This window comes from Hemitrygon akajei, chromosome 6 (assembly GCF_048418815.1).
Source record: "Hemitrygon akajei chromosome 6, sHemAka1.3, whole genome shotgun sequence".
Taxonomy (NCBI): Eukaryota; Metazoa; Chordata; class Chondrichthyes; order Myliobatiformes; family Dasyatidae; genus Hemitrygon; species Hemitrygon akajei.
Genome location: NC_133129.1, coordinates 21,099,087 through 21,126,289, shown reverse-complemented (window position 1 = coordinate 21,126,289; position 27,203 = coordinate 21,099,087). Strand labels below are relative to the sequence as shown.

Here is a 27,203-nt window from a genome sequence, read left to right as displayed (position 1 = left end):
ATTAAGCACCACACTACTGTTAGAATTCCCAAGTGTGACCACAACATGCCAGGTTAAATATTTAAATTGGTAAATTGTAAATTGGCTTATTATTGTCACATCTGCCAAGATACAGTGAAAATTTCCTCTTGCCATCCATACAGATCGAATCACTCCACGGTGCATTGAGGTAGTACTATGTAGAGGTAATAACAGAATAAAGTTACAGAGAAAGTACAGGCAGACAATAAATTGCAAGACCATAACAAAATAGAACGAGGCCAAGAATCCATCTTGCCGTCTCAGGGACCTGTTCAACAGCAGGTAGAAGCGATCCTTGAGCCTGCTGGGTACTTGTTATCAGGCTTTTGTTTGTTTTCTGCCCAATGAGAGAGCAAAGAAGAGACAATGTCAACGGTGGATGGGGCCTTTGATTATGTGGGCAGCGAGAAGGATAGACAGTGTCCACAGACAGGAGACTGGCTTCTGTGACGTGCTGAGCTGAGTCCGCAGTTCTCTGCATACGTTTTGCGGTCACGGGCAGAGCAGTTGTCAAACTCGATGTGATGTATCATGATGGATGCTTCCAATGGTGCGTCGATAGTAAGAGTCAAAGGAGACATGCTGAATTTCTTACACCTTCTGAGGAAATGGAGGCGTTGGCAAGCTTTCTCGGTCATAACGTCAATATGGTTAGACTAGGACAAGCTCTTGGAGATGCGCACTCCTAGGAATTTGAAGCTGTCAACTTCAGCATGTACACCACCTGTCTTCGTGAAGTTAGGGACCAGCTTTTTGTTTCTCTGACATGCCAGGAAGGGTCGCTGTCATAACATTAGAAAGCTTTTGACAAGAACAGGCCGTTTGGCCCAACAAAGCTTGCCAAATTCCCATTCACGTAGTGTGTTGAAATAACTATCAAGTCTAGATTTGAAGATCTCTAAGGTATTACTCTTAACTACACAACTCACTGAATAAAGAAAAGCTTCCTAATGTTAGTCTGACATCTCCCCTGAACCAGTCTCCACCTTTTCAGCTGAAGTAGGACTTCACTTTCTAAGATCTCTAAGTCACTTAAAACGGCCTTGTTTTTCTCTGCCCTTACTGGCATATCGCTAACATCTTTGCAAGTGAATGCCAGTAAAATATAATAATAATACTCCATTGATCCTGAGTGGCAAATTCTTTCTTTACAGCAGCAACAATTAAAAACGCAACAGCAGTGTGCAGGCTTAACTAATAATTCAAGATTCAAAAACTTTATTGTCGTTCTAACCATACATCAGCTCTGCAGGGCAGAATGAGACAGCGTTTCCCAGGGGCAAGTGCAATCATAACATAACAAACACAACAATAAATAGTAAACACAACAATAAATAGTAAAACACAACAGCCACATGTCGGTTAAAATCAAGTTATAAGTGTCCAGTGCAAGTTAAAAGTGTCCAAAGCAGAGTCAGGTAGAGCAGCTATTCAGCAGCCTGACTGCCTGTGGGAGGAAGCTGTTTAGTAGCGTTGTGGTTTTTTTGATGTTCCTGTAACGTTTGCCTGATGGCAGAAGAACAAACAGTTCATGGAGAGGGTGTGAGGGGTCTTTAATGATGTACCGTGTCTTCTGGAGGCATCAACTCTGAAAGAGGTCTTGGACAGAAGGTAGGGAGACCCCAATAACCTTCTCTGCTCCCTTAACCACCCTCTGCAAGGCTTTTTTGTCAGCAGCACTGCAGCTGGAGTACCAGGTTGTGATGCAAAAGGTCAGCACACTCTCAACCACGCCTCTGTAGAATGTAGTTAAGATGTTAGTGGGGAGTGATGCTTGTTTAAGCTTCCTCAGAAAGTGCAATCTCTGCTGGGCTTGTTTCACAATCCCAGTGGTGTTCCTGGACCAGGTGAGATTGTCCGAGATCTGCATCCCAAGGAACTTGATGTTTTCCACTCTCCCCACTGTGGAGCCGCTGATGCTGAGGGGTGTGTGCTCAGGCTGAGACCGTCTGAAATCGACGATCATCTCCTTGGTTTTGGTGACATTAAGCATCAAGTTGTTGTCACTGCACCAGCTCTCTAGGTGTTTGACCTCCTCCCTGTACATTGTTTCATCATTTTTGCTGATGAGCCCCACCACCGTGGTATCATCAGCAAATTTAATGATCAGGTTCCCCTTGAATCTGGCTGCACAGTCATGTGTTAGCAGTGTAAACAGCAGTGGGCTGAGCACACAGCCTTATGGGGACCCAGTGCTCAGTGTGACAGAGTCAGAGATGTTCCTGCCAACACGGACTGACTGCGGTCTCTCTGTCAAGAAATCCAGTATCCAGCAACACATGGCAGTGTTAAAGCCAAGCAGCGACAGTTTCTCCACTAGTCTCTGCGGGATGGTGGTATTCAATGCTGAACTGAGATCAATGTACAGGATTCTGGCATAAGTGTCTTTATTTTCCAAGTAGGAGAGAACTGTGTACAGTGTGGTGGATATTGTGTCCTCCGTAGAGCGATTTGGACGATAAGCAAACTGTAGAGGATCCAGCGATGAGGGGAGGCTGGCTGTGATATGAGGCTTGACAAGCCGTTCAAAACATTTCATCACTATGGGGGTCAGGGCAACGGGATGGTAATCATTCAGACAGGCTACAACTGATTTCTTTGCTACAGGGATGATTGTGGAGGTTTTGAAGCATCTGGGGACAATGGCTTGACTAAGGGAGATATTGAAAATGTCTGTCAGGACATCTGCTGATACATCAGCACATTCCTTGAGCACATGTCCAGGGATGTTGTTGGGACCTCCCGCTTTTCGTGGGTTGACCCTGGCAAGGGTCCTCCATGTGTGCTCTGAATCAATGATTAGAGCCGGCTGGTCAGATGGTAAGAAGGGACTGGCTCTCCCCCTTGCTGTAGTGTTTGATGCTTTGAAGCGTGCAAAGAAATTGTCGAGCCTGTCTGGAAGAGAGGCGTCGCTGTCATCAGTTTTCTGCCTGATCTTGTAGTCTGTCAGAGCTTGAATTCCCTGCCACATCCGTCTGGTGTCACCCGTGTCACAGAAGTGTCCATGTATTTTGCCCACGTAGGCCCTTTTCATTTTCCTGATCCCTAGTGAAAGCGCAGTCCTGGCTGAGCGAAGCGTACTCCTGTCCCCCGATCTGTAGGCTGTGTCACGGGCCTTCAGTAGCGAACGCACCTCTGTTGTCACCTTGTTGTTCTGTAATAAGGTACAGAATAAAAATATACACAATAATAATGTGGCAACATGTAATAGTAATGTACTAAATACTAAAGCAGAGGCTATTGCACTATGAGTTAGGAGTATCCACTGTGACTTTCTTTGCATAATTTAACATCCCATTATTATTCCTAATACACTTAACGTCTTCTTTGACTTTTCTTTTACTACTAAAGTATTGAAAAAGTCTCTCAGGGTCAATCTTAGCTTTATCAGCAATATCCTTCTCAACCTGCCTTTTGGCAATCCTAATTTTCCTCTTGACTGTAGCTCACATATTTTCATACGGTTGTGCTAAAAGGTTTGTGAACCCTGCAGAGTTTTCTCTAATTTTGTATAAATATGACCTAAATTGTGATCAAATCTTCATGTAATTCCTAAAGCTAGATAAAGAGAACTCAATTAAATAAATTACACAAAAACATTATACTTCATTTATTTAGTGAGGAAAAATTATCCAATCTTACATGTGACCCTCCGGGGTAATGTCTTCCACAAAAGCTATTTGGAGTCAGGCTTTCCAATCAATGAGGTGAGATTAGAGGTGTGGGTTGGAGAGCTGCCACGCCCTATAAAAGGACACACAAAGTCAGGTTACTGACAAAGTCTGCTCTTCTCAAGAAAGATCTGTTTATGTGCACGATGCCTCAATCAGAACTACTTTCAGAGGACCTTAAAAGAAGAATTGTAGAGATGCATGAAGCTGGAAAAGGCGACAAGAGCATTTCTAAAGACCTGAGTGTTCATCAGTCCAGAGTAAGAGAAATGTTCTACAAATGGAGGGAACTCAATACTGTTGCTACTCTCTCAGGGGTGGGCGTCCTGAAAAGATCACACCAAGAGCACAATATGCAATGATGAAGTAGGGAAAAAAGAACCCAAGGGTAACAGCAAAAGACCTGCAGAAGTCTCTAGAACTTGCTAAAGTCTCTGTTCATGTGAACACTACAAGAAGAACACTGAACAAGAATGGTGTTCATGGAAGGACACCATGGAAGAAACCACTGCTCTCCAAAAAAAAGATTGTTGTACATCTCAAGTTTGCAAAAGACCACCTGGGTGTTCCACAATGTTCTGTGGACAGATGAGACAGAAGTTGAATTTTTTTGGCAGAAATGCACATTGCTATGTTTGGAGGGGGAAAGGCACTGCACACCAACACCAAAACCTCATCCCAACTGTGAGCATGGTGGAAGGAGCATCATGGTTTGGGGCCGCTTTGCTGCCTCAGGGTCTGGACAGCTTATAATCATTAAGGGAACAATTAATTCAAGATTGTATCAAAACATTTTACAGTAGAGCAGTTTGTCAACTGAAGCTTAGTAGAAGTTGGATAATGCAACAAGACAATGATTCGAAAGACAAGAGTAAAACAGAATGGTTTGAAAAGAAGAAAATTTGTGTTTTGGAATGCCCGAGTCAAAGACCTGATCTTAATCCTATAGAAATGATGTGGGAGGACCTGAAGCAAGCGGTTCATACAAGGAAGCCCACCAACATCCCAGAATTGAAGCAGTTTTGTAAGGAAGAATGGCCTAAAATTCCTCCAAGCCGGTGTGCAGGACTGATCAACAGTTACCGGAAACGTTTGGTTGAAGTTATTGCTGTACAAGGGGGTCACACCAGCTACTGAGAGCAAAGGTTCATATAATTTTTCCATCAAATACATGTAATATTGGATCATTTTTCTCAATTAATAAACTAACAAGTATAATGTTTTGATGTTATTTATTTAATTTAGTTCAAACATCAGAGGTGCAGAGGGACTTAGGAGCCCTTGTGCAAGGTTCCCAGAAGGTTAATTTACAGGTTGGGTCTGTGGTAGAGAAGGCAAATGCAATATTGGCATTTATTTCAGGGGGAATAGAATATAAAAGCAAGGAGATAATGCTGAGGCTTTATAAAGACACCAGTCAGGCCGCACTTGGAATATTGTCAACAGTTTTGTGCTCCATATCTCAGAAAGGATGTGTTGTCATTAGGGGAAGTCCAGAAGAGATGCACGAGGATGATTCCAGGAATGAAGGGTTTAAATTATGAGAAGCATTTGGCAACTTTGAGACTGTACTCATCAGAATTCTAAAAAATGCGGCAGGATCTCATTGAAACCTGCAGAACATTGACAGTACTAGATAGGGTGGATATGGAGAGGATGTTTCCTATGGTGGGGGTATCCAGGAGTAGAGGGCACAGCCTCAAAACTGAAGGGAAACCCTTTTTTAACCAGAGAGTACCGGTAGTAAATTTGTGGAATTCTCTGCCACAGGCTGCAGTGGAAGCCAAGTTTGAGGTTATATTTAAGGCAGAAGTTGATCTTTTCCTGATCGGTCAAGGCATCAAAAGATATGGCAAGGAAACAGGTGTATGGGGTTGTGTGGGATCCAGGAGCAGCCATGATGGAATGGTGGAGTAGACCCGATGGGCTGAATGGCCTAATTCTTCTCCTATGTCTCATGGTCTTATGGGTTCTCTTTACCTAGTTTTAGGACTTACATGAAGATCTGATCACATTTTAGCTCATATTTATGCAGAAATAGAGAAAATTATACAGAGTTCACAAACTTTAAAGCACTACTATATACCCTCCAGTTAACATCATTACCATTTCTTTCTGTACACCTTAGGACTATTACAGACTGTCTTTCTAATCAAATGCAATAAGCATATACAAGTTCATCTCTGTTTTATTATTTCATACATTATTGCATATTGGTAAATTATTATTGTGTGTTATTATTCTGTACTTTATTATCGGTTAAGTCTGCACACTGCTAAGTGTGTTTTTAAATGTTGCTGCTGTAACAAAAGGATTTCCCACTCAGAATCAATAAAGTAATATGAATTATTGTTATTATATAGCTGACTTTTTCTTTGATTTTTTTAATGTATATCTTTATTCATCCATGTAGTCGATCGCTTGTTTTTATTGCTCCTCCCAGCCTTGGGTATGAACATTTCCTGCATCAGATCCACATTACGTGATAATGTTTGATGTTCAGTGGGAGAACTAGCTGTGTTTTAGCCATTTAAGAAGATGTGCCACCATTATGTGGATCAGAATCTGAATCCGGTTTAATATCACCAGCATATGTCATGGAATTTGTTGTTTTCCTTCAGCAGAACAATGCTATACTTCATAAAAAATATAGTGCAAAAAGAGAGGGAGAAAAATAGTGAGTTGGTGTTTGTGGGTTCATTGTCCATTCAGAAATCTGATAGTGGAGGGGAAGAAGCTGTTACTAAAACAATGAGTGTGTGTCTTCAGGCCGTACCTCCTCCCTGATGGTAGCAATGAGATGAGGGCACGTCCTGGGTGATGGGGGTCCTTAAGTTCCAATCAAATTTCACCAGTATTTTATTTGTACATTTCCATCATACATTGGAATGCTGAATATGTTTTAACAAAACAGAGATGGACAATTCTATTGCATAATCCAATCAGATCAGTGCCTTAAAACTCAAAAGCAGGTGAAGAAGTTAGTTTGAAGCAGGCAAGTAGTCAGTATACTGCATTCAGTGTTCACCCTGTGGTCTCCTCTACACTGGATAAACACAGACCAGTTGTCACCTGCGTTCACATCCCAGTCCCTGAGCTTCCTGTTGCTGCCACTTTATCATTCCCACCCTGAAATTTTTATGGGATCAGGCACGGCCTGGGAAGCGGATCAATCTGTTCCACTGGGATTCTTTTGCGATTATGTTCCTTCATAAATCAAACTGTTATGTGCAGGAGTTGGGATGTTATGTTGAAGTTGTACAAGACATTGATGAGGCCCATTTTGGAGTAGTGTGTGCAGTTTTGACCTCCTTATCTACAGAAAAAATATCAGTAAGTTTGAAAGTACAGAGAAAATGTACAGGGATGTTGTTGCCAGGACCTGAGATATAGGGAAATGTTGAATAGGTTGGGTACTTTATTCCCTGGAGCGTAGGAGAATGAGGGGAGATTGAACAGAGGTTTACAAAATTACAAGGGGTATAGATGGGATAAATGCAAGCAGGCTTTTTCCACTGAGGTTGGGTGAGACTACAACTAGAGATCAGAGGTGAAGGTGAAATATTAAAGAGGAATCTGAGGGGTGTTTCTTCACTCAGAGGGTGGTGAGAGTGGACGTGGTGGATGCCGGTTTGATTAAGAGAAGTTTGGGTAAGTACATGGATGAGAGGGGTATAGAGGGCTATAGTCCAGCTGCAGGTCAATGGGACTAGGCAGAATAACGGTTCAGCACAGACTGGACCTGTGCTGCGGAGTAGTGTTCTATCACTCTTATGACTGAGATGTGGGGTGGGAGGGTGGGTTGGGAAAGCAATAAGAAAGACTCCATCCATAAATTTTGGGTGAAAATCAAAGAACTTAAAGTCATGTTCTCTCTCCGTTGAGCAGTTTGAAACCGGGAACTCCCAACAAAGGCAGAAAAGATGACAAGGATGTAAAAAGAATGAAAAAGCTCGAGAAAGAAGAAAAGGACTTCAGGAAAAAATTTAAAGTAAGTGCTTGATCTTTTATTTCGAGATACAGCACTGTAACAGGCCCTTCCTGCCCAATGAGCCTGTGCTTCCCAATTAGACCATGTGACCAATTACCCAGCTAATCTGTGCGGTTTTAGACTGTGGGAGGAAATGCAGTGCCCGGAGGAAACCCACACAGTCAGGGAGAACACACAAATCCTTACAGGCAGCAGCGGGAATTGAACCCAGGTCACTGGCGATGTAATAGTCTTATGCCAACTGTGCTGCCCTTATTTTTCCATAGCTTCTGGAGGCTTAATTTTGACCTTGTTCTGCCAGTCGGAACATGGAACGTAGAGCAGAACAGGCCTTTCGGCCCGTCGTGTTCTGGCAAGCTGATTACAGATTAGGTAATCAGAGATTCAGGAGCTGCTTCCCACACCCCCTACCGTCAGATTGCTGCCCAGTTCACGAATCCATGTACACCACCCCATCATTCCTTTTAGCACACAAGAACCTCTGGATTCTCTCTTCCTTCTCTTTCTCCCATGGTCCTCTGTCCTCTCCTATCAGGTGGGAGAAGAGGAATGAGGACAAGCTCGGTGATAAGTGAGGCCGGGTTGGTGGGGAGGGGGTGAAGAAGCTGGGATCTGATAGGTGAAGCCGGGTTGGTGGGGAGGGGGTGAAGAAGCTGGGATCTGATAGGTGAAGCCGGGTTGGTGGGGAGGGGGTGAAGAAGCTGGGATCTGATAGGTGAGGCCGGGTTGGTGGGGAGGGGGTGAAGAAGCTGGGATCTGATAGGTGAAGCCGGGTTGGTGGGGAGGGAGTGAAGAAGCTGGGATCTGATAGGTGAAGCCGGGTTGGTGGGGAGGGGGTGAAGAAGCTGGGATCTGATAGGTGAAGCCGGGTTGGTGGGGAGGGGGGTGAAGAAGCTGGGATCTGATAGGTGAAGCCGGGTGGTGGGGAGGGGGTGAAGAAGCTGGGATCTGATAGGTGAAGCCGGGTTGGTGGGGAGGGGGTGAAGAAGCTGGGATCTGATAGGTGAAGCCGGGTGGTGGGGAGGGGGTGAAGAAGCTGGGATCTGATAGGTGAAGCCGGGTTGGTGGGGTGGGGAGTGAAGAAGCTGGGATCTGATAGGTGAGGCCGGGTTGGTGGGGAGGGGGGTGAAGAAGCTGGGATCTGATAGGTGAGGCCGGGTTGGTGGGGAGGGGGTGAAGAAGCTGGGATCTGATTGGTGAAGACGGGTTGGTGGGGAGGGAGTGTAGAAGCTGGGATCTGATAGGTGAAGCCGGGTTGGTGGGGAGGGGGTGAAGAAGCTGGGATCTGATAGGTGGAGCCGGGTTGGTGGGGAGGGGGTGAAGAAGCTGGGATCTGATAGGTGGAGCCGGGTTGGTGGGGAGGGGGTGAAGAAGCTGGGATCTGATAGGTGAAGCCGGGTTGGTGGGGAGGGGGTGAAGAAGCTGGGATCTGATAGGTGAAGCCGGGTTGGTGGGGAGGGAGTGAAGAAGCTGGGATCTGATAGGTGAAGACGGGTTGGTGGGGAGGGGGTGAAGAAGCTGGGATCTGATTGGTGAAGACGGGTTGGTGGGGAGGGGGTGAAGAAGCTGGGAGCTGATAGGTGAAGCCGGGTTGGTGGGGAGGGGGTGAAGAAGCTGGGATCTGATAGGTGAGGCCGGGTTGGTGGGGAGGGAGTGAAGAAGCTGGGATCTGATAGGTGAAGACGGGTTGGTGGGGAGGGGGGTGAAGCTGGGATCTGATAGGTGAAGACGGGTTGGTGGGGAGGGGGTGAAGAAGTTGGGATCTGATAGGTGAAGCCGGGTTGGTGGGGAGGGAGTGAAGAAGCTGGGATCTGATAGGTGAAGCCGGGTTGGTGGGGAGGGGGTGAAGAAGCTGGGAGCTGATAGGTGAAGCCGGGTTGGTGGGGAGGGAGTGAAGAAGCTGGGATCTGATAGGTGAGGCCGGGTTGGTGGGGAGGGAGTGAAGAAGCTGGGATCTGATAGGTGAGGCCGGGTTGGTGGGGAGGGAGTGAAGAAGCTGGGATCTGATAGGTGAAGACGGGTTGGTGGGGAGGGGGGTGAAGCTGGGATCTGATAGGTGAAGACGGGTTGGTGGGGAGGGGGTGAAGAAGCTGGGATCTGATAGGTGAAGCCGGGTTGGTGGGGAGGGAGTGAAGAAGCTGGGATCTGATAGGTGAAGCCAGGTTGGTGGGGAGGGGGTGAAGAAGCTGGGATCTGATAGGTGAAGCCGGGTTGGTGGGGAGGGGGGTGAAGAAGCTGGGATCTGATTGGTGAAGACGGGTTGGTGGGGAGGGGGTGAAGAAGCTGGGATCTGATTGGTGAAGACGGGTTGGTAGGGAGGGGGTGAAGAAGCTGGGATCTGATAGGTGAAGCCAGGCTGAAGTGATAGGTTATGAGCGAGTCCATAGCCAATCTTCAGAGATTGTTGTATTTTATTCACTTGATGACCTCACATTTTAGAAATTCAAAAAAACATCTAAGTGTTGTCTTCTCTCTCGAACAGTACGAGGGGGATATCAGAATTCTGGGAACTGTCCAAGTCGCTGCAAACATAACAAATAAGAGATGGGGTAACCGAGACCTCCCGGTTAAAGCAGGTGAAACGTTAGACATCATTCAGCGCACTGATGACATTAAACTGCTCTGCCGCAACGAGGATGGGAAGTGTAAGTTTGTTTAATTTAATAAATTGTATGTGAAATTTTTTCCAAGGTTGAAATGTCTGAAAGCAGAGGGCATGCATTTAATTTCACAGGAAATGGGAGAGGCAAGTTCTTTTACCCAGAGGGGAGTGGGTGCCTGGAATACACTGCCTTAAGTGGGGGTAGAGGCAGATACATTCTGGACTTTTTTTTTAAAAAGAGACATTTAGATCGGCATGTGGATGTGAGGGAGATGGACATTGTGTAGGCTGAAGGGATTAGTTTATTTGGCCATTTGATTTCTGATTTTCTGTCTCCGTCCCTGATCCTCTTATTCATCTATCAGGAAAGCTGTTCCCACTGGTAGGTGAGACTAGAACTAAGGGACATAACCTTAAGATTCAGGGAGTAGATTTAGGATGGAGATGAGGAGGAACTGCTTTTCCCAGAGGGTGGTGAATCTGTGGGATTCTCTGCCCAATGAGGCAGTGGAGGCTCCCTCAGTAAATATATTTAAGACAAGGTTGGATAGGTTTTTGCAAAGTAGACGAATTAAGGGTTATGGGGAAAAGGCAGATGAGTCGATGGCCAGATCAGCCATGATCTTATTGAATGGCGGAGCAGGCTCGACTGTCAGATGGCCGACTCCTGCTCCTATTTCTTATGTTCTTATTCCCCACAAAGACCTACTGTCTTTTTTCACCTCCCCCTTCTCTTCTCGCCCTTGACCTTTCCTACCCACCTGGCTTCTCCTATCTCATTCTAGCTATCCTCCTTCACCCCCCCCCCCACATTTTTATTCTGGTGTTATCCCCCTTCCTTTCCAGCCCAAAACAGCAGGAACGATTTCCATAGATGCTGGCTGAACTGCTAGGTTCCTCCAGCATTTTGTGTGTGTTGCTCTGGATTTCCAGCATCTGCAGAATCTCGTGTGTTTATGATTACTAATTTATTTTGTTCAGCACAACATTGTGGGCTGAAGAGCGTAAAAACATAAGAAATAGGAGCAGGAGTCGGCCATCTGGCCCATCGAGCCTGGTCCGCCATTCAATAAGATCATGGCTGATCTGGCCATCGACTCACCTCCACTTACCTGCCCTTTCCCCCCCATAAGCCTTAATTCCCCTACTATGCAAAAATCTATCCAACTTTGTCTTAAATATATTTACTAAGATAGCCTCCACAGCTTCATTGGGCAGAGAATTCCACAGATTCACCACCCTCTGGGAAAAGCAGTTCCTCCTCATCTCCATTCTAAATTTACTCCACTGAATCTTGAGGCTATGTCCCCTAGTTCTAGTCTCACCTACCAGTGGAAACAACTTTCCTGCCTCTATCTTATCTATCCCTTTCATAATTTTATTTGTTTCTATAAGATCTTCTCTCATTCTTCTGAATTCCAGCAAGTACAGTCCCAGGAGGCTCAATCTCTCCTCGTAGTCTAACCTCCTCATCTCTGGAATTAACCTGGCAGACCTCCTCTGTACTGCCTCCAAAGCCAGTATTTCCTTCCAAAACTTCTAAGAAGACAAGTTCTTCTAAACTTTGAGATTTTTTTTATTCTTTACTTTTTTCATTTACTCATGAAACAGAATTGGAATTGGTTTATTATTGCCACGTGTACCGAGATCCAGTGAAAAACTTGGCGTGCATACTGTTCACACCGATCAGATCATGACAACAGTTCGCTGAGGAAGTACAAGGAAAACAATATCAGAATACAGAATCGAGTGTAACAGACACAGGGGCTAGAGCTTCAAAGTTCACAGTAAAATTATTATCACCACATACAACCCTGGGATTCATTTTCTTATGGTAATACTCAATAAGTCTATAACAGAGTGATAACCATAATAGAATCAAAGAATCAATAGAATCAATTTTCTTCACTCAGAGGGTAGTGGGGCTGTGGAATTTACTGCCCCAGAGAGCTGTGGAAGTTACTACACTCAATAAATTCAAAACGGAGATAGACATTTTCCTGGATAAAAATGGCATTAGGGGATACGGTGAGTGAGCAGGTAAGTGGACATGAGGCTAGGTTTAGATCAGCCATGTGATCTCCTGGACCAGTTTTCGATAGCCTGGATGGGTCGGAGAGGAATTTTCCAGATTTTTTCTCCTCAATTGGCAACTCGGTTTTTTTTCCCCGGGTGATCACATGGGTTTGGGTGGGATGAATAATAAAATAAAATGGGCGGCATGGTGCCCTGTTGGTTGGCACTGTTGCCTTGTGGGATTCGGTGAAAACTAGAGTTAAGATTGGATCAGCCATGATCTTGTTGAATGGCGGAGCAGGCTTGAGGGGCCGATTGGCCTACTCCTGCTCCTATCTCTTATGTTCTTATGTAAGGACCACACCAACTTGGGCATTCTACCAGAGTGCAGAAGACAACATATTATACAAATACAAAAAGAACAAATAACAAATAAATATCAAGAACATGAAATGAAGATTCCTTAAAAGTGAATCATAGGTTATGGGAACATGTCAATGGGGCAAGTGAAGTTATCCACTCTGGTTCAGGAGCCTGATGGTAGAGGGGTAATAACAGTTCCTGAACCTGGTGGTGTGAGTCCTGAGGCTCCTGTATCTCCTTCCTGATGGTTGGGGAGTAATAACTGTTCGTGAACCTGGTGGTGTGGGTCCTGAGACTCCTGTGCCTCCTTCCTGATGGTTGGGGAGTAATAACTGTTCGTGAACCTGGTGGTGTGAGTCCTGATGCTCCTGTACCTCCTTGCTGATGGTTGAGGGGTAATAACTGTTCTTGAACCTGGTGGTGTGGGTCCCGAGACTTCTATACCTCCTGCCTGATAGCAGCAACAGGCAGACAATAAGATGCAAGATGATAACCTGGAAGATTGTGAGGTCAAGAGTCCAATTTATCGTTGAAGAATAGTCTGATAACAGTGGGGTAGAAGCTGTGCTGGAGCCTGTTGGTGTGTGCTTTCAGGCATTTGTATTTTCTGCCCAGTGGGAGTGTAGAGAAGAGAGAATGTCCGGGGTGGGGTGGGGGGTCTTTGATTATGTTGGCTGCTGTACTGAGGCAGTGAGAAATGTAGATCGACTCTGTGGAGGGGAGGCTGGTTTCCATGAGCTATATTCATACTGGGAAACTTATCCTTCACAAGTGAGCCAAGGTGGACACGCAGTTTTACTGTGAGAAACGTATGCAACACCCAAAAACAACAGCAAACTGTATTTGTGTAGCACCCTTACCGTCGTTTCACCAGTTCTGTCAAACTGAGTCACATTGATATTATGGTGTAATGTGTGGTCTGACTGGGAGTACTGTGAGCAGTTTTGGGCCACTTGTCTAAGAAAAGATGTGCTGACATTGGAAAGGATCTGGAGGAGGTTCACGGAAATGAGTCCTGGAATGTGAGGACTGCTTGATGGCTCCGAGACTGTTCTTGCTGGAGTTTAGAAAAATATGGGGGGGAGGGGGGGGAAGAACCTCATTGAAACCTATCAAATATTGAAAAGCCTAGACAGAATGGATGTCGCCTATAGTGCGGGAGAGGGTCAGAGAGCAGAGCCTTGGAACAGAGTTAGGACCATTTAGAACGGAGATGAGGAAGAATTTATTTAGTCCGAAAGTTGTGAATCTGTTGGATTCATTGCCACAGACGGCTGTGGAGGCCAAGTCATTGGTTATATTTAAAGTGGAGGTTGATAGATTCTTGGTTAGTCAGGGATCAAAGGTTATGGGGAGAAGGCAAGAGAATGGGGTGGAAAGGGAAAATGAATCACCCATGATGGAATAATGGGACAGATTTGATGGGTTGAATAGACTAATTCAGCTCCTGTGCCTCACCTTCTTACTGGGACAGTCAGTATGTCCTGAGAGCATCTTTAAGGAAAAGACGAAGAGGGAATTTCTGAGTTTAGACACCAGGCAGTACAAATGGGAACAAAGGAGGCTATGCCTGTACTTCTGGTTTCTCAGCATTAGTGTGTCAGGGGATGTGTCCTAGGACCAGCTGGGAAGTGCATCACAAAGCAGGCATGACAGTGCTTCTACTTTCTCAGAGGTTTGCGTAGGTTCGTTGTGTCACCAAAAACTTTGACAAACCTCTATAGATGGACAGTGGTTGCATCATGGCCTGTTATGGAAAGCCCAGTGTTCAGGAGTGGAAAGTGATGGACATACCTCAGTCCATCACTGGCAAAGCCATCCCCACCACATCGGCATGGTGCGCTGACTCAGTAAGTCAGGATCCATCATCAAGGATGCCCACCATCCAGGCCATGCCCTCTCCTTGCTACTACCAATGGGCAGGAGGTACAGAAGCCTTCGATCCCACACCACCAGGTTCAAGAACAGTTAGTACCCTACGAATCATCAGATTCCTGAGCCAGTGTGGATAACTTCACTCACCTCAACACTGAACTGATTTTACAAGCTACAGACTCACTTTCAAGTTCTCTTTACAACTCATGTCCTCCATATTTTTAAGTTGCAGAGTTTGTCTTTTTATAGTTGTTTGTTCATCTTTACTTATAGCTTTTCATAAATGTATTGTATTTCTTAAACACAAAATACTCTGCAGATGCTGGGGTCAAAGCAACACGCACATTGTATTCGCAAACACGAGGAAACCTGCAGATGCTGGAAATTCAAGCAACGCATACAAAGTGCTGGTGGAACGCAGCAGGCCAGGCTGCATCTATGGGAAGGAGTACAGTCGATGTTTCGGGCCGAGACTCCTGACGAAGGGTCCCGGCCCAAAACGTCAACTGTACTTCTTCCTATAAATGCTGTCTGGCCTGCTGCGTTCCACCAGCATTTTGTCTGTGACGCACATTGTATTTCTTATTTCCTGTAAATGCCTGCAAGAAAATTGATTGCAAGATATATTGTACTGTGTACTGTTTGTACTGTGCATGAAGAATGAATTTGCTTTGAAAATTGAACTGTCAGGATGTGGTGATTTATTTTTCAAAGCTCATACCTTCAGTCAGTGGTGGGAGGGAACTTGAAAAGATTTCATCTCACCAGGACTATAGATACTAGTCTTAGTGTCTCAAATGCATCTTGGTTCATTGGCCCTTCAGACAGAAAACTCAATGTATTTGGTGTTCTCATGATCTGCTTCTCTCTGGCTGTCCACTTCATCAGCGCCTCATCAATTTGTACACCTCTATCAAGTCACCTTCTCTCCAAAGAGAAAAGCCCTAGCTCGCTGAACCTGTTGTCATAAGACATCCTCTCTAACCTAGGCAGAATCCTGGTAAATCTCATCTGCACCCTCTCTAAAGCTTCCACATCCTTCCTATAATGAGGCAGCCAGAACTTATCACAATACTCCAATCATGGTTTAACTAGGGTTTTATAGAGCTACAACATTATCTCGCAAACTCAGTCCCCCAACTAATGAAGGCCAGTGTATGTTTGGTATTTTTAACATTTCTTATTATGGTCTTGCGTAAGCCTTTTTATCAAGTATGTCACTAATTTAATTTTATTTCTGCTTTTCTTTTACAAAACTACAGTTGGATACGTTCAGAAAGTCAACTTAGTAGTGGAGTGAGTATACAATTCTTCACAATAATATAATGCAAGTTCTTGATAAATGGCTTATCCCTTTTTCAAATGATTGTTTTTCATTCTCTTTGAGGTTTCTTTTCTGTACAGTTCACAGTACTGGTATTATTGGTTTATGTTATTAGTGTCTTATGAACCGAGATACAGTGAAAAATGTTTGTCTGCCTCCCACCCTGTCACTTGTAGAAATGTCATTCCGTTTTCTCAGTTCCTCTGCCTTCACCGCATTTGTTTTCAAGATGAGGCTTTCCATTCCAGAACATGGAGATGTCCTCCTTCTTCATAGAATGGGCTTTCCCTTCCTCTATCATTGATACTGTCCTAGTCCACATCTCCTCCATTGCCTGGACATCTGCCCTCACCCCAACGTCCTGCCACCTCAACAGAGATAGAGTTCCTGTTCTTACCTACCACCCCATAAGCCTCCACGTTCAGCACATCATGATATTCAACCTCCACCATCTTCAACAGGACTCTACTACCAAACACATCTTTGCCTCCCCACCCCCCCCCCACTCTGTTTTCCACAGGAATTCCCTTGTCTATTTCTCCCTCCCCACTGATCTCCCCCTTCTGCAAGGGCTACACCTGCCAATTCACCTCGACTCAGAACCCCCAAACAGTCCTTCCAGGTGAGGCAGCACTTCACATGCAAGTCTGTTGGAGTCATCTACTGTCTCTGGTGTTCCCCGTGCGAGCTTTCCGTACGGCAGCGAGACCCGACATCGTTTTGGGGTTCGCTTTGTCGAGCACCTCCACTCCCTTCGCAAAAAGCAGGACTTCCTGATGGCCAACTATTTTAATTTCTCTACTGCCACAATGAGACCACCCTCAGGACGGAGAGGCAACACCTCACTCCATCTGGGTAGCCTCCAATCTGATGGCACGAACATCGATTTCTCCAACTTCCAATTAAATTTTCCCCCTTTCCCCTTCTCTCTTTTCTATTCCCCACTTACCCCTCACCTCTCCCTGGTACCCCTCCTTATTTTTCTCCCATGGTCCACTGTCTATCAGACTCCTCCTTCAGCACTTTACCTCGTCCACCTATCCCCTCCCAGTGTTTCGCTCCCCCACCCACTCAACCCACCCCCTCCCTCACTGGTACCCTGGCTCTATTCAATCACCACTGACTACAGACGAAGTTATGAGTTACATGTGAGGCATGGGATTAGAGTCGTACACAGGTTAGACGAGGGGTGATAAATCTCCTCTTTCTACAGCACTTCAATAAACAGCTAGCTTGTTTTTTAAAATTCATCTCAGAGCTTCATTTGGACTGAAATTGATTTTTATAGCTTAGCTTTTAAAGTCAAGTGTTGACGTTTGAATTTACACTCCATGGAATGTTAGTCCGAGGAGGCGGCAGGATAATGTAGCGGAAGACCGGGGTTCAGTTCCACTGCTGTCTGTAAGGAGTTTGTACATTCTCCCTCTAATCACGTGAGTTTCCTCTGGGTGCTCCGGTCTTCTCTCTCACAAGAAAAAGGTGTACAGGTTTGGGTTATCAAATTGTGCAAATGCTATGTTGGCACCAGAAGCGTAGAGACACTTGCAGGCTGCCCCCAGCACATCCTCGGACTTCCGTCATTGACACAGGTGACACGTTTCACTGTATCTTTTGATGTACATGTAACAAATAAAACTAATCTTTAATCTGGCCTCTATATTACTATACTCTTAAATAACACACAAAATGTCGGAGGAACTCAGCAGGCCGGGCAGCTTCTAGGAAAAGAGTAAACAGTGGACGTTTCTGGCTGAGACCGGTCATCAGGACTGGGAAGGAAGGGGAAGAGGAGTCGGAGGAAGAAGGTGAGGGGAGGGGAGGGGAGGAAGAAGTACCAGGTGATGGGTGAGACCGGGAAAGAGGGGAGGGGTGAAGTAAAGAGCTGGGAAGTCAATTGGTGAAAGAGATAAAGGGCTGCAGAAGGGGAATCTGAAAGGAGAGGACAGAAAGCCATGGAAGAAAGGGATGAGGTAGGAGTACCAGAGGGAGATGATGGGCAGCTCAGGAGAGAAGGTTTGAGAGGGAAATGGGAATGGGAAATTGTGAATGAGAGGAGGGGAAAATATTGGAAGTTCGAGGAATCAAAGTTCATTCCTTCAGGTTGAAGGCTACCCAGACAGATTATAAGGCGTTAGACAATAAGACACAGGAGCAGAATTAGGCCATTAAACACATCGAATCTGCTCTGTGCTCTGCCACTTCATCATGGCTCATCCCGGATCCCAGTCAACTCGTACACCTGCCTTCTCGCCATATCCTTTGAAGCCCTGACCAATCAGGAAACAATGAACACCCTCCTTAAATATACCCACGGACTTGGCCTCCACCGCAGTCTGTGGCAGAGCATTCCACAGATTCATCACTCTCTGGCTAAAAAAATTCCTCCTTACCTCTGTTCTAAAGGGTCACCCCTCAATTTTGAGGCTGTACCCTCTAGTTCTGGATACCCCCAGCATAGGAAACATTCTCTGCATATCCACTCTAGCGAGTCCTTTCAACATTCAATCAGATTCCACTGTAATCTTCAGAATTCCAGAAAGTACAGGCCCAAAGCTGCCAAATGCTCCTTATATGTTAACCCGTTCATTCCTGGAATCATCCTTGTGAGCCTCCTCTGGACTCTCTCCAATAACTGCACATCCTCTCTGAGATATGGGGCCCAAAACTGTTAACAATTTTCCAAGTGTGGTCTGACTAGTGTCTTATAAAGCCTCAGCATTATCTCCTTGCTTTTATATTCTATTCCCCTTGAAATAAATGCCAACATTGCATTTGCCTTCTTTACCGCAGACTCAATCTGTAAATTAACTTTCTGGGAGTCTTGCCAGAGGCTCCCAAGTCCCTCTGCACCTCTGATGTTTAAACCTTCTCCCCATTTAGATAATAGTCCCCACTATTGTTCCTTTTACCAAAATGCATTATCATACATTTCCCAACACTGTATTCTATCTACCACTTTTTGCCCATTCTTCCAATTTGTCTAATTCCTGCACCAATCCCATTGCTTCCTCAGCACTACCTACCCCTCCACCTGTCTTCATATCATCTGCAAACTTTGCCACAAAGCCATCAATTCCATTATCCAAACCATTGACAAACAATATGAAAAGTAGCGGTTCCAATACTGACCCCTGAGGAACACCACTAGTCATGGGTAACCAACCAGAAAAGGCCCCCTTTTTTCCCCACTCGCTACCTCCTGCCTGTCAGCTGTTCCTCTATGCCAGTATATTTCCTGTAATACCATAGGATTTTATGTTGTTAAACAGCTTCATGTGGCACCTTATCAAATGCCATTTGAAAATCCAAGTAAATGACATTCACTGCCTCTCCTTTGTCCGCCCTGCTTGTTACTTCCTCAAAGAACTTGAACAGATTTGTCAAGCAAGATTTCTCTTTACAGAAACCATACTGACTTTGACTTATTTTATCATTAGTCTCCAAGTACCCCGAAACCTCATCCTTAATAATAGGCTCCAGCACTTTCCCAACCACTGAGGTTAGGCTACCAGTCCTTCGGGACCATGCCAGATCAAGTGATTTTTGAAAGATCATGATCATTGCATCTGCTATCTCTTCAGCAACCTCTCTCAGGTCTCCGTGATGTAGTTCATCTGGTCCAGGTGACTTATCCACCTGAAGACCATAAGACATAGGAGCAGAACTGGGGCATTTAGCCCATCGAGTCTGCTCTGCAACTCGAAGAAGACCTTTAAGTTTGACTAGCACTTTTTCCTTTGAACTAGCAATGGCATTCACTCCTGCTCCCTGACACTCACGGACCTCTGGCACACTGCTGGTGTCTTCCACAGTGACAACTGATACAAAATACTTATTAAGTTCATCTGCCATTTCTTTCTCCCCCATTACTACCTCACCAGCATCATTTTCCAGTGGTCCAACATCAACTCTCACCTCCCTTTTACTCTTTATATAACTGAAAAAACTTTTTGTATCCTGCTCTGTATTATCTGCTAGTTGGCCCTCATATTTAATCTTTTCTCTTCTTATAGCTATTTTAGTTGCCTTTTGTTAGATTTTAAAAGCTTCCCAATCATCCAACTTCCCACTCACTTTTGCTACCTTCTATGCCCTTTCCTTGGCTTTTATGCAGTCCCTAACTTCCCTTGTCAGCCACGGTTGCCTCCCCTGCCATTTGAGAACAACTACTTCTTCTGTGGGACATATCTATCCTGCACCTTGTGAACTATTTGCAGAAACCTCAGCCATCTCTGCTCTGTTGTCATCCCCGCCAGTATCCGCTCCAACCCACCTGGGCAAGCTCCTCCAACCTGAGTATGGCCTCATCCTGGCAGTAGACGAGTCCATGGACTGATTTGTCAGAATGGGAATGGGAAGTAGACTTGAATGGGTGTACTCTTAAATTGTTATATTTGGATGATCACATTTCAGTACAATTAGACTCTTCAAATACACCCACCACTTACAAACCTATGACTTTGGTTTGTCAGTCAAACCCACACAGTCGTTATCCTAAAAATAGCCAGTACTTACAGGAAAATAATAAATACACTGTGTACGTGGTGCATAGGGAGATGAGCTGATATACTGAGTTAGTCCCCTGTTGCCGTTCAGCAGCATCAGCTCTGAAGTTCCTTGTGTCGGATCCTGGCGTTTTTGTGATCTCAAGGTCCTTTGGAAGTTGAGATTGAGACATAAAATTTGTTGCTTATGGCTGTTTGAGTGTTACGAGAATGAAAAATAAACAAAAGGAGTCGAGAGAACCAAGAAATGGTGGGCATCTGCCGCAAAAACTAGCTCCGACTAAAAGTAACAACATTCCGGTGATAAGAATTGGCCTATAAAATAGCCAGATTGAAGACTGCAGAAAAACTAGGAAGTTTCTAAAGAAGCAGCAGCCATACTGGCACAGTAGTGTCACGGTTAGCACGACGTTGTTACGGCTGAGGGCATCGGAGTTCGGAGTTCATTCCCAGCATCCTCTGTAAGAGCTTTATACCTCCTCCCGTTGAACTTGTGGGTTTCCTCCAGGTGCTCCGGGTTCCTCTCGCCGTCCAAAGACGTCCCAGTTAATAGGTGAATTGGTCATTGTAAATTGTCTTGTGATTAGGCTAGGGTTAAATCAGGGGTTGCTGGGCAGTGTGCATCGAAGGACCAGAAAAGGGTATTCTGCGTTTACTGGTAAACTCACTGAAAAACTACACATGTACACTGTAAGCAATTACATCAAATACAAACAAGCAAAGGAAAGTTAAATCACAAGCAAGATAACAATCCAACACTTGCTTGAGAGCAGGCAGGGGTAGAAAGATTTTAAAACTTTTATTTTTAATGGGATCTATTGGGGACTCTGTTTCCTGTGAGGAGATGAATCTCAAGGTTGTATAAAGTATACATACTTTGATAGTGAAATATACTACGAACTCCCAAGGCCACCCTATAGAAGAAAGAAATCTGAATTCTGAACACTGGAATGCAATATAATATTTTGAACCTGCGAAGGTCACCAAAATAAAATCTAGGGAACCACAATAGGTTCCCTATACATATATATATATATATATATATTATTATTATATATATATATAATAGGGAACCCTATACAATCTTCTTCTGATCACAGGTGTAAAGACTGTTTGTCAGCCTTTGTTTATATATGTTGTTTTTCTTTATTTTTCTTGTAAATGCCCACAAGAAACTGAATCTCTGGGTAACATATAGGTACTCTGTAACAAACTTGTCAGCAGAGTAGCGTAGTGGTTAGCGTCTCACTGCTACAGAGTGAGCAGCCTGGGTTCAGTTCCCACTGCCGACTGAGCAGTTTGTGCGTCCTGCTCGTGGAATGTGTGGGATTCCTCCGGGCGTTCCGGTTTCCTGCCACAGTCTAAGGACATGCAGTTTAGTTGGTCACATGGGGGTAATTGGGCAGTGTGGACTCGTTGGGCCAGAAGGGCCTCTCTGAAATACATTTACTTTAAACTCTCAGCTATATTGTTACTGAGGCCAGGATGTGGCTATTCTTTGGGGCTTTGCAGAGTCAAAGTGAAAGATATAAAACGCAAAGAATGAGATGCTTCACATTAACGTGTGTGATTCTACAGAAAATAAAACTCTTCTTTTTCTTTTTAGAAATGCGGGAGGTGACGGTGAGATCTATGACGATATTGATACAGGTACGTAAAGAATTATCAGGAGACCGTGCGGATCGAAGGTGTACAGTCCACTAAAATGTACTCCATTCTAAAATGTCTTTGCTCTCCCTCCATCTTTCCCTCTGTCTCTGTCGCTCCCTCTCCCTCTTCCTATTCCTCTGTCTCTACCCCTCTCCCTCTCCTTCTTCCTCTCCCTCTGTCTCTCCCCCTGTCCCCCCTTCCCCCTCCCCACCCCCTCTCCCCACCTCTCTCCCCCTTCACCCCCCACCCTCTGGATTAGTGAGCATGTCTTCTGAGAATAGGGTGTGTGAGCTGGGGCCTTCCTCTGCGTTGCAAAGGAGGATGGGAAGTGATTTGATACAGGTGTACAGACTGGTAGGAGACAGGGTGAAGAGTCAGGGGCTTTTTCCCAGTACAGAAATGTCAATGTGAAGGGCCATGACTTTAAGGTAGAAGGTATCGGGGGATGTTAGAGGTGTATTTTTTTTACACCGAGCATCGTGGGTGTGTGAAGCATGCTGCCGGGGTGGTGGTACAGACAGATACATTAGGGACATTTAATGTGTCTTAGATAGACACATGGATGAAAGAAAAGTGGACGGATACGTGGGAGGGATGCGTTAAATTGATCTGATTAGGTTAAAAGGTTATTACAACACTGTGGGCCGAAGGGCCACTACTGAGCTGTACTGTTCTTTGTTATAAAACTTCTGCAATTGTGTCAGCAATCCAGGGCAAGCTTCAGTGAAGTCACACTAACCATGCAAAAGAAACTGGACTCCAACAACAGCCAGTTTTCCTTAATCTTCCTCATTCCACTTGGGATGCCAGGCGGAAGGCGAGGGGCGCGTGATGGGAACGGTTACAATCTACTTGAGTTAACTTAAGTGGCTTTGAAAGGTGGGCATTAAGAGCTGGCTGTCTGCTTTCTCCTGGACGGTAACACAAGCAGACATCAATAAGACGAGAACAAGACCAGCAATATTTATGTGGTGAAACATCAAGTTGATTAAAATAATTCTATGTAATTCAAACTGAGGAACCCACTTCCTGGTAGGGCTGAGTTGTCCTCCAATCTTAGCAATTTACTTGCAGACATTCTGTCACCACATGAGGAGGGTGGGGTGTAGGGGTGGGGGTGGGGAGGGGGGACTGCAACAAATACTACGTCAGCCAGACTGGGAGAAAACTACCCACAAGGATCCCTGACCATCTGTTAAACGGTGTGACCAACTCCCCTTCGTCTCTACCCATGAAGTCTGAGAGAGTGACAAATTGGTCTGGGCATCAGTGAAAGTCATGGCACAAGCAAACATGCAGCAGGCAAGAGAATTCCTAGAAGCGTGGTTTTCCACAGACATGTAAACCTCAATCCTACTTACCAACCAGTGCGGGCAAAATTCCAGACCACATCGCACAAAGTTCACCAAACAACCAACCAGCGATGAGATTTCCACCCCACAACACAACTGAGTTTCCAAAATGACACCCAATCAGCTGGTAAGTACATAAAGGCCAAGTATTCGAAGGACGCACCACAATTAACAGCGCCCTGACCACATCTCCATGGTGATGAAATGTTTGCAAGGAAATTGCCAAGATCGGAGAACAGCTCAACACCACCATCAACCACCCGAGCTACAGATCTTGTGAATTATTTCCAACCTGTTACCTCGCTCAGCTTTAATTTTCTTTTACAAACTATCAAGCTTGTCATTATCTAACCATTGCATTAGATAACGGCAAGTTGTACTTCACCACAGCTTAAATGTAGAACATACACTCACACGGTGGCCTCTTTGTTACGTACACCTGCTCATTAATGCAAATATCTAATCAGCCAATCATGTGGCAGCATCTCAATGCATAAAAGCATGCAGACATGGTCAAGAGGTTCAGTTGTTGTTCAGACCAAACATCAGAATGGGGGAAGAAACGTGATCTATGCGACTTTGACCGTGGAATGATTGTTGGCGCCAGACAGGGTGGTTTGAGTATCTCGGAAACTGCTCACGTCCTGGGATTTGCACGCACAACAGTCTGGAGAACAGGGGTTCCCAACCTTCTTTCTGCCGTGGACCAGTACCATTCCGCAAGAGGACTGGGATTCCCTGATGGAGAGTTTACAGAGAATGGTGTGAGAAACAAAAATCATCCTTTGAGCAGCAGCCCTTGTTAATGAGAGAGGTCAGAGGAGAATGGCCAGACTGATTAAAGCTGACAGGAAGGCGACAGTAACTCAAATAACCCTGCATTACAACTGCTTGGCAGTTACCTGCAGATGTTTCATCACCAGTGAAGGTGACATTGTCGTGTCGCAGTTGTTGGTGTTTCTCTCTGGGAGTGCTAACATTTATATAGGCACCCCCCCCCCCAACCCCCACGGTTCATCGGCCTTGATCCTGATTGGCCAGCCCTTCCGTTGACCTTTGATCTTGGTTCAACTGTCCACTGAGGATGTCAGGTAACTGCCAAGCTTGGAGAGCATCGCAGCATCAGAAGCCTCAACCCGAGCTGCCGATATTCACCACCGTCCCAAAGAGTGCAAGTGTAAAATCAATCCTGTACAACACAGTGTACAAGGGACCGTTTCAGTGTGGCCGTGCTTACTCTCAGTGGCCACTTTATTGGATACCTCCTGCTTGGCAAACACCGCAACGTCAAATGCTTGGACTGTATTTACTGAGGTTTTTAAATTGTGTTCTTTGTGCTATTGAGTTTTTATGCTGAATCAGATCCAGAGTAACAATCATTCCTGTCTCCTTTACCTTCATGTACTAAAGAACGACAATAAATCATTCTGAATCTTGACTGGAACACTACAGTACAGGCCCCTCGATCCTCCATGTTGTGCCAACATTTTATCCTACTCTTTTCAATCAGGATTGGAGAAATGTCAGTCTTTTTTGTCCTGTACTTTGGGAAATCACCAGAATTTCTCCGTAAAAGTTAATTACTAATTAATCAGAATCAGGTTTATTATCACTGACCTCTATGACATGAAATTTATTGTTTTGTGGCAGCAGTGCCACAAGCAAAGTTACTTACTTCTAATTGCAAAATAGAAATAAATACTTCAAAAGTAAAAGGAGTAATGAGATCATGTTCGTGGACCATTCAGAAATTGGTGGCCACAAACCATTCAGCATTTTCCGGCTTTTTAGATGCTGAACCATGAGTTCTAGTATCTCCCGTACTCAAAGCCACTCTACACGCTTGTCTGTGTGGCTAGGCGGCACTCAAACACTATATATTCACCAATGACATAACTGTTGTTGGCAGAATCTCAGATGGTGACGAGGTGGTGTATTGTAGTGTACATGGATTCATGTACCATTCAGAAATCAGATGGCAGAGGGGAAGAAGCTGTTCCCAAATCATTGAGTGTGTGTCTTCAGCCTCCTGCACCTCACCTCTGATGGTAGCAATGAGAAGAGGGCACGTCCTGGTGATGAAGGTCCTTAGTGAAGGATGTTGCCTTCTTGAGTCATCACCTTTTGAAGATGTCCTCAATGGAGGGGAGGTGAATGCCAATAACTGAGTTGATTCAGCTTACAGCCCTCTGCAACTTTTTCCAGTCCAAAGTTTTCAATGTGTTAGAGCCAAAGAACAATACAACTATGCGTGACAGTCTTTGTAAGTGATGGGGTAGAGGGAGACATGTGTGGCAGTCTCTGTAGGTGACGGGTGTGACAGTCTCTGTAGGTGACGGGTGTGACAGTCTCCAAGTGATGTAGCAATACAGCATGGTTCAGACCCTTCCGCCCATCGAGCCCATACTGTATTATCTTTGTTTCACTTTTGCTGACTTTCAGTAACCAGATTTCTTATCCAGAACGTCCTTTGATTTTGTCATTTTAGAGTGTATCTATGATAACGACTGAGGTGGACTCAATGGAATTGGAACGAGCTTCCAGCATCGCCTTCCATCTGCACTCGTGACAACCTGGTGCGTTCACTCGACGAAGAAAGGAAATCTGAAACCTCTTCAGGGTCTCAGCTCTCGGCAGCTGTGAGCTCTTCCCATTCCCACTACACCGCCAAGAATCCGTAAACCAGATCATGACCGAGACGCATTGAGCCTCATCGCCAATATTTGTTCAGATTATTTACTTAAAAGTGAATTATGCATCGTCATTGAGGATATGAAATAATTATATTTGATAATTTAGACTTTAATTTGTTGCATGAGCACACTTTGTTGTTTTTTTATCCTGAGAACAATTTTTGGAACACGTAATTTGACAGGATGCAAAACTGGTTTTTCTAATTATCAGTGAGCGAAATAGACAAATATATACATTGAAGTATATCCTATATTTGTAAATATCATTAATTATCTCTGATCTTTCTAAATGATGTCTATTCATAATCAGAGCATTGCTTCTTTTGTGAATAGCTTCCTGGGTATGGGCAGTATTTGCACTGGTTGTTGTAAGATTAAAGGAAGTGTGTCTAATTTGAAGAGTACTCTTCATTCTTTGAAGATAGCGCTCTCCACCAATTTGCCGTGTCTACCTGGGTATGCAATGTGCTTACAAGTATTGTTAAAAGGAGATTTTCATTTCTTGGCATTTTCCTAGAAGTGCTGGAGTTTGTTAGTTAAACCCATCACCACCAACGGTAGCTCACCAGAGGCCTCTGTCCTGGACCAGTCTTTCATGTTGTCCCCAGGTGGAGCCCATCTTTGAAGATCCTTCCTCTCTCAGGAATGAGGTCTTTGGTGCTCCTGCTGGTGCTTCTTTTGATCTGGATTTTGCTAGCCAAAATGTCTGGCTCTCCTTCTCTTGCAGCTGGGCTTGGGACCGTCCATACTGGAGAGTTGGTTCATTTCCCCTCAGATGTAACCTGCTACAAAATCACTTGCAGCTGGAAGTTACTAATTAAGTTAAAACTATAATTAATCTGAAGATTATTTCTATGATTAAACATAGAACAGTACAGGCCCTTCAGCCCACAATATTGTGCTGACCCTTTAACCTACTCCGAGATCAATCTAACCCTTCCCTCCCACATAGCCCTTCATTTTCCTGTCACCCATGTGCCTATCTGAGAATCCCCAACACATCTGCCTCGATCACTTCCCCTTGCAGGGCATCCCACACACTCACCACTCTGTTTTAAATGCGTCATTAATTTCTAAATGATCCGATGTAAAGTCTCCGTTCTCCTTCCGGATCTCTGTAATATGTTGTTTGGCTTTAGA

At 44.9% G+C, this 27,203-nt stretch overlaps 1 protein-coding gene across 4 annotated transcripts in view; it reads left to right on the top strand.

The window, feature by feature from the left end:
• LOC140728899 (FYN-binding protein 1-like) overlaps positions 1-26,571 on the top strand; it is a 171,754-nt gene extending 145,183 nt beyond the window's left edge. For all 4 annotated transcript variants that reach the window (XM_073047983.1, XM_073047984.1, XM_073047982.1 and 1 more), the window contains 5 exons: positions 7,581-7,683; positions 10,166-10,328; positions 15,802-15,835; positions 21,975-22,018; positions 25,859-26,571. In XM_073047983.1, coding sequence (XP_072904084.1) covers positions 7,581-7,683; positions 10,166-10,328; positions 15,802-15,835; positions 21,975-22,018; positions 25,859-25,881 — 367 coding nt within the window. In that variant the 3' untranslated portion in view covers positions 25,882-26,571. The remainder of the gene's footprint in view (positions 1-7,580; positions 7,684-10,165; positions 10,329-15,801; positions 15,836-21,974; positions 22,019-25,858) is intronic.
• Positions 26,572-27,203: the final 632 nt, after the last annotated feature.